At 53.3% G+C, this 11,228-nt stretch overlaps 1 protein-coding gene across 2 annotated transcripts; it reads right to left on the reverse strand.

Annotated features, from left to right (window-relative positions):
- Positions 1–402: 402 nt before the first annotated feature.
- TXLNA (taxilin alpha) lies at positions 403–10,076 on the reverse strand. Of its 2 annotated transcripts, XM_058856404.1 has the most exons (11): positions 9,854–10,075; positions 8,838–8,971; positions 7,831–8,157; positions 6,139–6,230; positions 5,480–5,650; positions 4,085–4,279; positions 3,854–3,973; positions 3,607–3,681; positions 3,164–3,256; positions 2,811–2,906; positions 403–2,377 (listed from the first exon to the last, which is right to left on the reverse strand). In XM_058856404.1, the coding sequence occupies exons 2-11, from the start codon at positions 8,944–8,946 to the stop codon at positions 2,084–2,086; spliced, it is 1,572 nt and encodes a 523-aa protein (XP_058712387.1). In that variant the 5' UTR covers positions 8,947–8,971; positions 9,854–10,075; the 3' UTR covers positions 403–2,083. The 2 variants fall into 2 exon arrangements, with proteins under 2 accessions (XP_058712387.1, XP_058712388.1); XM_058856405.1 differs by lacking the exon at positions 5,480–5,650 and having other exon boundaries at positions 9,854–10,076.
- Positions 10,077–11,228: the final 1,152 nt, after the last annotated feature.

Raw genomic sequence — 11,228 nt, forward strand, 5'->3', positions numbered from 1 at the left:
CCCCGGCGCACGGACGGGATTAAACAAATCCCGTCCCTCCGCCACCTCCAGGCCGAGCGCGGCTGCTCCTGTAAATCCCGGCAGGATTTAAAATCGCTCCTGGAGGTTTTGGAGCCGATGGGGGCACAAGGGAGCAGGCGGGGGGGGTTGGTACCCTCATGGCCGGGGGCTCTTGGGGGCTGCAGGAGCCCGGGGAGGGAGAGCCGGGTGCTGGGGACACGCCAATGTCCCCCTGAGCTGGGACATCCCATCATCTCCACAGCAGCAAAACGTCCCTCGCAGCCTCCCCCACCTCATTCCCAGCGGACAGGCAGGAGCAGAGCTCAGGGACACGGGGAAATGTCCCAAAATCTTCACTCCCCCCTCCCACGGTAAAAAACGAGAGACACCAGAGGCAGCAGCGAGGTTGGGAGTGTTTCTATTGGATACAGGATACACACAACAGCCCCCGCGGAGCTTTCTGTACCGTAACAGAGAAAAGAGCGGGGGAAAAAGGGGGTTTGGTGAATTTCTAAGGGGTTTTCCTTTTACTGAAGTCCAGATCCGAGCGGCAGCCCTTGCTCAGCCCTGGGAATGGGGCGGTGCCACCGGGCCGGGGCTGCATTCATGGATCATCCCGGAGGAACGGCGCTGACAGCAGGGGCTGGAAGACAAAGCCACCACAGCTCCAGGGATTGTCCCAGTGGATGTCCAGCCACGGCTCTGTGCAGCCCCAGGGCCTCTCCCTGCTCCTTCCTTAGATCTGGATTTCCTGGAATCCCCTGGAGGAAAAGGGGACACAGAGGCAGGTCCTTCATGGAGCGAAGATGTGAGAGCAGCTCTGGTGCTGGAGAGAATCCCAAACTGATCCACTGGATACATCCATGGGGGGAAACATCTCCAGGCAGCCGGCTTCAGCTTCCAGCACAAGGAAGGCAATGCTGGGAATAAAGTCTGTCACGAAGAGAAGCTGCAGCGAGGTTTGAAGCAAGTCAAGTCTTCCAAAAGAACAGCGAAAAGACAAAAGTCTGGAGAAACTAAGGAAAATCCCGGTGCCAGCAGGTCCCACATCTGTCCCTAAACTCCCTCCCAGCACATCCAGGCCCTGTGGGGTGAGGCAGCCCTGGGGAGATGCTCTTCCAAACAGAGGGGAAGGAAAAGCGGGGCTGGGACAGCACAGGCACCCCCAGGCTGGAAGGAGCAGCCCCAGGGCACAGTCTGGAGCTGATCCCGGCGATCCCGCTGGAGCAGCAGCTCGTGGAGCACAATCAGCTCTGAGGTTGGATCCTCCTGGAGTCCCAGGATGCCTCCAGGGCTGGGGCAGAGGGGCTTGGGGGCACCTCCCCAATCCCTGTGCACAACGATGCGAAACACTTGGGAATTAGACCTTTGGATTAACTCTTTAATACACTTTGTGCACGTGTGCGTTCAGCAAAGAGGCAACTGTGAATCGTAAGGCGGTTTTGAGACATTGGCAGGGCCTGGGAAGAACAAAAATTCCCGGGGGTGGGACCAGGCACCCCCTTTCTTGCTTCTCCCTGTCCCCATTCCAGACACAGAACCCACAGAGAGAGGAGGGGAGCGGCCTCTTGTGCCCCCAGCTCACACACGAGCTGCCAGCAGGAGCCACCCCGGAGCTCCCTCCTGCCTGGCAGAGGGAAGAGGGAGAAGCCAGCGCTGGGAACGCTCCGGAATTCTCCCAGCTCTGCTTTCACTCCAGGGTGGAGTCCTTGTCCCTTGTCCCTGTGCCAGGGCACAGATCCCTGGATCTGCTCTCCTGAGCCTGCCAGTGACAAGGTCTTTTAGTGAGGGATCATCAGTTGAGGCTCCATGTTTTCAATATTCACACAGGCAGGGAGCTGGGCCCTTCTTCTCATGGATCTCAAGAGATAAAAGTATTGCCCTGCACATTTTTATATATCTCATATATATATATATATATATATAAAATCTTAAAAAAAACCCTCCAAAACCCTAAACTAGGAAATCTCACATCCCCAGAGGGGCTGTGTCCTGTCCTTTCCCATCTGTCCCAGGACAGGGAGAGGGGAATCTAAAGCAGCTCCCAGCTCACTCTCCCTCACCCCACCTGCGTGCCCAGGGCTCAGTCAGTGCCCCGAATCCCCTCCTCGGTCCCGCTCTGCCCCATGCTCAGTTCTGCTGGCATTTCTGCGGGATCTGGGCTGTTTGTGGCCTTTCCTGAGCTCAGGGCATCTGCAGCTGCCTCGGAGCTGTCCCGGGATGGCTCCTTCAGAGGCTCCAACAGGTCCGTGTGGGCACACAGGTCCTGCACCTTCTTGTTGAGGTCGTTTCGCTCCGTCTGCAGCGCACGGCAAAGCTTCTCCAGGCGCTGGATCTTCACCTGGAGCCCCTCCAGCTCCTTGTCCCGCAGGGTTTTCTGCAGGGAGAGGCAGAGAGATGAAAACACAGAGGGATGTGAGGGGATATAGGGCAGGGTTAGGTGGGATATTGGGATAAAATTCCTCCCTGTGACGGGGGGGAGGCCCTGGCACAGGTGCCCAGAGAAACTGTGGCTGCCCCTGGATCCCTGGAAGTGTCCAAGGCCAGGTTTGGAGAAACCTGGGACAGAGGACGGTGTCCCTGCCCATGGCAAGGGGTAGAACTAGATGAACTTTAAGGTCCCTTCCAACTCAAACCATTCCATGGCTGATTCTAGGGAAGCCTGAGGGGAAAATCCCCATGACCAAGCAAACCTTCAGCACCCAAAGCACCAAGAAGTTTCCTCCTCCCTTTGCCCTCACAGAACACCAAGGCAGGACCTGTCCTGTGCCCATCCCACCCTCCCCAGCTGCCCTAGAGCCTCCCCTCACCTCTTCTGCCATCTCCAGGAGGGCCTTGTTGCTGCTCTCCCAGCGGGAGCGGTACATCGTGGTCTCCTTCTCCAGCTTCTTGATTTTCTTGGTCATCTACAGAATCACAGAAAGGGCACAAATCCAGTCACAAAATGTCCTGAGTTGTCCAAAATGTCTACAGGGATCAAAGTCCAAGTCCTGGCCCTGCTCAGGACACCCCAGAATAAACAAACCCCAGGGAGAACATTGCTGTGATATTTCAGGTCCTCATGGGTCACCCCAAATTTTGGGTGTAGACCCAAATCTCACTGAAATTATGGAGCTGGGGCTCTCCCAGCTCCCGGCAGCATCGAGGGAAAAGCATCACCCACCTTCTCCATCTCCTGTTTAAATGTTGTAAACACTTCACTGCTTTTGGAAAGAGTGTTCTGGAACTCCTCAAACTTCTCTGTGTACAGAGCCAGCTGTGGGGAGAGACAGGGAGCTCATGGCAGCAGTGCCTGGAGGGGGGAGAGGCCAGCCAAGCGCTGAGCTGCTGCCCTGGGACACAGACAATCAGCAGGAACTGCTCTGCCAAAGGAAAATTCTGTCCTAGGGCAACATCCTCAGAGCAGAATGTTCTACAAACACTTCCTGGCTGTGGCAGGGTGATCCAGGGCTGGGAAACAATCCTCAACAAACCGTCAGCTCACCAAATCCAAACCCAGGAGGGATCCTGCCCCTCTGCTTTCCAGATTAAGGAACTTTGGGTTCTCCAGGGAAGGAGGGAAATCCCCAAACAAACCAGGCTGAGCACACAGAGCAGGGAACTCACCTGCTGCTTGAGGTGGGTCTCCTGCTGCTTCATCAGCTCACACATCCTCTGTGACTCCACAGCCTCCTTCAGCAGCTGGGGGAGAGCAAAGCCGTTATCTGGGAATGCTCTTGGCACAGCCCTGCACGGGAGAGGCACCAGGAGCACAGCAGGGCCCCAGCCTGGGGACATGCCAAGATCTGGGACAGCACCCAGGCATCCACAGTAAGAGGCAAAAAGAGTCCCAAGCGACCGCTCCAAGACTTACAAAGTCTTTCTCCCGCTGGTGCCTCTCCTCTGCCTCCTTCAGCATCTCCTGGGCTTGCTGCAGTTTGGCATCCACCAGCTGCTGCTGCAGCTCCTTGTGCTTGAACACCTTGTCGATGTGCTGGGGGAGAAGAGAAGAGCACAGCTCAGCGAGGATCCAGAGCTTCCTCCTCCTCCTCCTCCTCCTCCTCCTCCTCTGTGGCAGCAGGAACAGCCCCTGTCCCTCACCCACCTCCTCCCGCAGCTCGTACTGCTCGATCAGCTTCTTCAGCCGCTCTGCCAGCTCCATGTTCTCCTGCCGCAGTTTGGAGTTGCGGTCGTTGTGCTGCTCCATCTGCAGCTGGATGTCGTTCAGGGTCACCTGGAAGTGCGAGGTCACCTCCTTCCTCTTCTCCTCCTCCTCCCTGGCACGCTGGACACCCTCCTCCTGTGTGAGGGAAGTGTCAGGTAAGAGAGAAAACTTCCCAAAATGATGTTCCCAACCCATCCAGCCTCACTTCTTATATCCATCAGGGTATGATAATTTATATTTTTAAATATTTGTTTCTATTTATTTTATTTAGATATCTATATATAATAATATATAGTAATATATTTATTTAAATATTATTTAAATAAATATTATTTATAAATTTATAATTTATATTTTATACATTTATAAATTTATAAAATATATAAATTTGGATTAAATTAAAATTAATTAATTAAATTAATAAATAAATTAAAAACAAAATTATTATTTATAAAATATATTATTAATAATATATTACCATATATCCATTATTATATATTATATTATGTTATATTATATTATATTATGTTATATTATATTATATTATATTATATTATATTATATTATATTATATTATATTATATTATATTATATTATATTATATTATATTATATTATATTATATTATATTATGTTATATTGCGTTATATTACGTTATATTATATTTATAATATATAATACATATATAATATATTCTGTATTATATAATATAATGGATATATTTCTATAATATATATATTATTATATATATTATAGAAATAACATTATTTATAATAAAATACCATATATTATAAATGCATTTATATATTTATAATATATAATATATAACATATAATAGATAGCATATAATATATAATATATAATATATTATTATAAATTATCATTTATTATTTATTATTATTTAATATATATTTATAATTTATATTATAAATTATATAAGAAATTATAAATTATTATTTATATTATATTACAGAATAGAAATATATTATGTAATACATAATATACAAACAGTATATAAAATATATTTATATAAAATATAAGTAAATAACATTAATTTTATTTAAATATTTATTTCTATATATAAATAATATTTTTGTTTTATTTATATTTAGTTATTCCTTATATCCATCAGAAAAGGACTCTGGGCCTTCCCCCTTCCCCAGATAAACCCTGAAATCACAGCCTGAATACTGCAGGTGGCTCAACACCAGGATTCCAGCCCTGCCCTGATGGCAGAGAGGGGGAAATCAGTGGGAAATGTGAATTTTCCAGAATGGCAGAGCCCATGGAAAGGGATCCAAGAGCTGGGGAAGGAGCAGAGCGTGGAGGAAATCACCTTGAGGGTGCGGTTGTGCCTCTGCAGCTCCCGGCACAGGCTCTCCAGCTTGCTCCGGGCCAGGATGGCCTTGCTGTGCTCGCTCTGCAGGTGATCCTTCTCCTGCACCAGCTGGCTCTGCTTCTTCTGCAGGATCTTCATCTGCTTCTGCGAGTTGCGGTGCTCCTCCAGCTGGGAGAGAGGAGCAGAGGGTGTGCAGGCAGGGGACACCAGCTCTGTCACACCTCACAACACAGCACTGGGACACTTTCTCCTTCCTGAATTCCCATCTTGCTGCAATGGGAAGGAGCTCCATGTTCTCCCAGCACAGGGAAAAGCCACCCATGGACGCTTTGGGCATGCACAGGCAGCCCAAAAGCTGCTCCAGGTCCAGATCCATGCTTGGAACTCCACCTTGGCTGTGACTAAAGGTGGGATCAGGCTTTGTGTGTGTGAAAACAAACATGACCTCCTCTTGCACCCAGATTTGCCAAAATTCCTTCTGTCCACGCTTCACAAACACCACCAGGCTGGACCCAGCAACACCCACCCTCTCCTAAACAGATATCCAGCACTGCAGAGATCCCACACAAAACTCCAGAGTGTCCCTGGAATGTCCCTGTCAAAGGCCTCTCCTGCCTCCCTGAGCTGCCACATCCTCCCCCAGCCCCAGGACTCACCAGCTCAGCGTATTTCTTGCAGAGAGCTGCCAGTTTCTCCTCTGACGTGCTCAGGGTGTTCAGGGTCTGCATCAGCAAAGTGATTTCCTTGCCTGGAATGAGATATGGAATGGGAATAATGCAATAAATAGGATAAAATGGCTTTACAAAGGAGCTCTGGCTTGGAAAGACAAAAAAAGGAGGAACTGAGCAGGTATCCAGTGCATTCCCAGGATTTCCCCATGGTGGGATTTTGGAGGGGAAAACCATCCCTAGGTTGGCTGGAGCCAGCTGTGCCCAGCAGAGGAGAAACCCACAGAATTCAGAGGCTGCACTGGGTGCATCCCTCACCCCCACGGAACAGGAGGATGGTCCCCAATATATCCAAGGCTCTGATTTCACCAAGGATGATTAGTGTGGGATAAAATCCATTCTTCCATGCACTGATATCAATGGAGCAGGGAATCCTTCACTTAAACCCTTGGGGAGCAGGGAATCCCTCACAGAAACCCTTGGGGAGCAGGGAATCTTTCACATAAACCCTGGGGGAGCAGGGAATCTTTCACATAAACCCTTGGGGAGCAGGGAATCCTTCACATAAATCCATGGAGAGCAGAGAATCCTTCACCCAAAACCTTGGGGAGCAGGGAATCCTTCAGAGAAACCCTTGGGGAGCAGGGAATCCTTCATCTAAACCCTTGGGGAGCAGGGAATCTTTTACCTAAACCCTTGGGGAGTAGGGAATCTTTCACATAAATCCTTGGGGAGCAGGGACTCTTTCACAGAAACCCTTGGGGAGCAGGGAATCCTTCATCTAAACCCTTGGGGAGCAGGGAATCCTTCATCTAAACCCTTGGGGAGTAGGGAATCCTTCATCTAAACCCTTGGGGAGCAGGGAATCCTTCATCTAAACCCTTGGGGAGCAGGGAATCCCTCACCTAAACCCCTGGGGAGCAGGGAATCCTTCATCTAAACCCTTGGGGAGCAGGGAATCCTTCACCCAAACCCTTGGGGAGCAGGGAATCCTTCACAGAAACCCTTGGGGAGCAGGGAATCCTTCACCTAAACCCTTGGGGAGCAGGGAATCCTTCATCTAAACCCTTGGGAAGCAGGGAATTCCTCACCTAAACCCTTGGGGAGCAGGGAATCCCTCACCTAAACCTTTGGGGAGCAGGGAATCTTTCACAGAAACCCTTGGGGAGCAGGGAATCCTTCACCTAAACCCTTGGGGAGCAGGGAATCCTTCACCTAAACCCTTGGGGAGCAGGGAATCTTTTACCTAAACCACTGGGGAGCAGGGAATCCTTCACCTAAACCCTTGGGGAGCAGGGAATCCTTCACCTAAACCCTTGGGGAGCAGGGAATCCCTCACCTAAACCCTTGGGGAGCAGGGAATCTTTCACATAAACCCTTGGGGAGCAGGGAATCTTTCACTTAAACCCTTGGGGAGCAGGGAATCCTTCACCTAAACCCTTGGGGAGCAGGGAATCCCTCACCTAAACCCTTGGGGAGCAGGGAACCTTTTACCTAAACCCTTGGGGAGCAGGGAATCCCTCACCTAAACCCCTGGGGAGCAGGGAATCTTTCACATAAACCCTTGGGGAGCAGGGAATCCTTCACAGAAATCCTTGGGGAGTAGGGAATCCCTCACCTAAACCCTTGGGGAGCAGGGAATCCCTCACCTAAACCCTTGGGGAGCAGGGAATCCCTCACCTAAACCCTTGGCTTTTTTCTTCTCCTGAGCTTTCTTCTGGTCCCGCTCGCCGCCCTCCTCTCCAGGCCGGAATTCCTCGCTTCCCTTGGTGTTCTCCTTCTCCCCGTTCATCTCGGGGCCGCCTGGCTCCTGCTCCCCGTTCCTGGGGGATTCACTCCGTCCCTTTTCGGGCTCCTCGGGCTCAGGGGGCTCTCCCTGCCCTCCGTCCTCCCCTGGGTTCTCCTGGCTGGCATCCACACAGTAAGTGTTGAGGATGTCCTCCAGCTGCCGGCTCAGCTCCTCCGAGACGTCGCAGGAGGATTTGGGATCCTCCTGTGTGAGGGGAGCTGGGGGGAAAAACGGGAACACAGAGCTTTGAGTCTCACCCTTCTCACCCTGCTGGGAGCACGCAGGGAATGGGAGGTTTTTTCTGGCTGGACTTGCAGCAGGATAAGCTGTTTTGTTCCGGCTGTGTCTCCAGCCAGCTGCCCTGACAATGGCAGGGCATTCCCAACAGCCTCTCCTTTGATCAGCAGAGCATGACCAAGCCCCTGACATCTGTCAAGAGGGAAAATTCCCCCCCTCTCCCCTTTTTATTTATTTTTTTTTTTTTAAGGAAAGCAGGTTGTGTGTGAGCTTTTTTTTCCCCCAGAGGAATTGGCAGCCCGGATCTCCAAGGCTGGGCTTTTTAGCATGACAATGGATTTTTAAACCTGGATAAGAGCAGCTGGATCTCTGGGATCAAACAGGGATGGAGCAGGCAGAACATCCTGGCAGCAGCCAGGAAAGGGGAACTCCTCCAGGGCTGCACACACACACACACACACACAGAAATAGGGGAAAAAACCCTGATTTTCTGCCCGGGAAAAGCAGGATTTTCTGTCCCTACAAAGAGCTCCATACAGCAGCCCAGCCTCATGCAGAAAAAGCAGCTCCCAGGCTCAAACCCGCCCTCACACATTCCAGGGAATGCCAGCAGTGCCCCCCAGCCGTGGGCAGGGACAGAACCCCCCCAGTCTTCCCCCACCTTCGGGGGGAGCTGCAGCCTCTGGTGAATCTCCCTCTTCCAGCCCCATCCCACTGTTTGTTCTGGAAGGATGTGGAGCTGCTTTGGTCTCCACTCCCTGGTTCTTCATCACAGCCTTTCCAGCCTCTCAGACTCTGCAGAAACAGAAAGGGAGAGGCTTTAAGGACATCTGGAGGAATTCAGGAGTCGTCAGCCTGGCTTGGGAAGGAAGGAGCCTGTTCTCAGCAGAAGCTCTGTGCTGAGGAAAGCATCTCTTGATTCCCAGATTGTGTCAGGATAATTCCTATTGGCATCCCCTCCTGGAGCAAGGCAGCACCTGCCAACCCACAGATAACAGAATTTTCCCAGCAGGCACAACCCCCTCAGCCCTTTCTACCCTTCCCAGCTCTTGGATTTCAAACCTGACCCACAACTCAGAGCTTGCACAGCACAGAGGTCAATTCCTGCTGAATTCCCCTGCTAAGGAGAGCCTGAAATCCCAGCTCCTCATCCTCATCCCCTCCACCTCCGCCGGCTTTGGATGTTCTCAGCCTGGCCAGCCTCTGGTTATCACGCTGATTAGGAGCTGGGGATGCTGATGGTGCTGGGAGGGAGGGAAGGAAGGGGCCGCTCTCAGATTACACCGGGGCTCTTGGAAGGAAAACCGGAGGGCACAGCGGCGGCGGAGCCCGGCCCGTGTCACCACCCACGTGCGGGATGTCCGGGGCAGCGCCCTTCACCGGCACCTGCCCCGCGCCTCGGGCGCTCCTTTTCCGCCGCTGCAATCGCGCGGCTCCCGGGCCAGAACCGGCCTTCAGCACCCCGGGAGCCCCCGGCCCACCCGGCCCCGCTCCTCCGCCGCAGCACGGCCCGAGCCGCCCCCGTTTCACCGGGAACCGGCAGCTCTGCCCCTCCGCCCCAGCCCCGCTCTCGCCCGCGGTGGAGCCGCTGCCTTCACCCGCCGGTGACCCCCCCCCCCCGTTAAAGCAGCCCCGCGCTGCCCCCCTCCCCGCACCGCCGTGACGTCACGCGCGCACCCCGTGACGTCAGCGCCGGCGGTCTGACGCAGGTGTCGCCTCGCTCCTCAGCCAACGGGCGCGCAGGGCCCGGCGGAGGCCCGGCGCATCGGCGGCGCGGTGACTGCCGGTGCCCGCCCGGTGCCCGTGAGGCGGCGGTTGCGGCGGTACCGGCGCTGAGGGAGCGGCTCGGCCCGGGGCCTCCAACGGCCGCGCGTGCGCCCGCCCGCGCCGCCGCCCAATCAGCGCCCGGCGCGCGGGGGCTGCCGGGAAGCACCGGGGAGACGCGGCAACCGCGGCGGGAGGCGCTGAGGGGACTACAGCTCCCGGCGTGCTCCGCGAGAGAGCGCCCACAGAAACTACAGCTCCCGGCATGCTCAGCGCGGAGGTCGCCATAGAAACTACAGCCCCAGGCCTGGTCTGTAGGCTTGGGGAGGAAATGAGGAGGAAGAACGGGGAAAGAAACTGTCTCCTACAACTACCGCCATGCCTCGGGTAATAGGGAGGAAAAAAAGGAGGAGAAAAGTGAGGAGAAAGAAACTAGTGCCTACAACTCCCAGCATGCCAGGCACCTGGCCGACCTGGGCCCTACAATTCCCACCCTGCTCCTCGGGGCGGAGGGTAGGAAATGTGCGGAAAAGCAGATGAGGAGAAATAGGAGGAGGGAGAAGGAGGTGGGACGGAGAAAAGAAAGGGGGAAACTCCGGCCTACAGCTCCCAGCATGCCCCGCGCGCGGCAGCCCCGAGCACTACAACTCCCAGCATGCCCTGCGCGCGGCAGCCCCGAGCACTACAGCTCCCAGCATGCCCCGCGCGCGGCAGCCCCGAGCACTACAGCTCCCAGCATGCCCCGCGCGCGGCAGCCCCGAGCACTACAACTCCCAGCATGCCCCGCGCGATCCCGCTGGTCCCGGGGGCCCCTCCCAAGGTCACCCATTCCCCCCTCAGCACCCGCATCACGCCACAGCCGGGCACCGGCACAGGTGGAGTTTATTTGTTCCACAACAAAGGCTCAGCTCCCCCCTCCGCACCCCCCGAGTCGCTGTTTGCTCCTGTTTTTAGGGAAATTGTGGCAAAGTCACTCAAAAGGCGCCGAGGGAGCTCCGTGTTCACCCACGGGAGGAGACCGGGGGGTTTCCAGGTGTGCCCACCTCACAGTGTTTAGTTACAGGAGTTACACAAATTTCATATATATTTTTCTCTGTGGCCCAATTAGACAAATATCTCCCTATCTATAATATAAAAAATACAGAGATTTGCCGTTTTTGGAAGTAAAATGTGCATTATCCGACTGTGAGCAGGAGGTAAACCTGAAAACCTGGTGCTGTTGGAGCTTCCATCACCACTGGCAGCTGGAGCCAATCTTTCTCCACCCCAAACCACCCCAAGGCAGGAA

The sequence above is a fragment of the Poecile atricapillus genome, chromosome 24, assembly GCF_030490865.1.
Source record: "Poecile atricapillus isolate bPoeAtr1 chromosome 24, bPoeAtr1.hap1, whole genome shotgun sequence".
Classification (NCBI taxonomy): domain Eukaryota; kingdom Metazoa; phylum Chordata; class Aves; order Passeriformes; family Paridae; genus Poecile; species Poecile atricapillus.

Coding starts and splice junctions, on each gene's coding strand:
- TXLNA (XM_058856404.1), bottom strand. CDS start 8,946: ATGAAGAACCAGGGAGTGGAGACCAAAGCAGCTCCACATCCTTCCAGA. Junction 3,974..4,084: donor AGTACGAGCTGCGGGAGGAG/GTGGGTGAGGGA, acceptor CTTCTCCCCCAG/CACATCGACAAGGTGTTCAA. Junction 2,378..2,810: donor TCCTGGAGATGGCAGAAGAG/GTGAGGGGAGGC, acceptor CTCTCCCTGCAG/AAAACCCTGCGGGACAAGGA.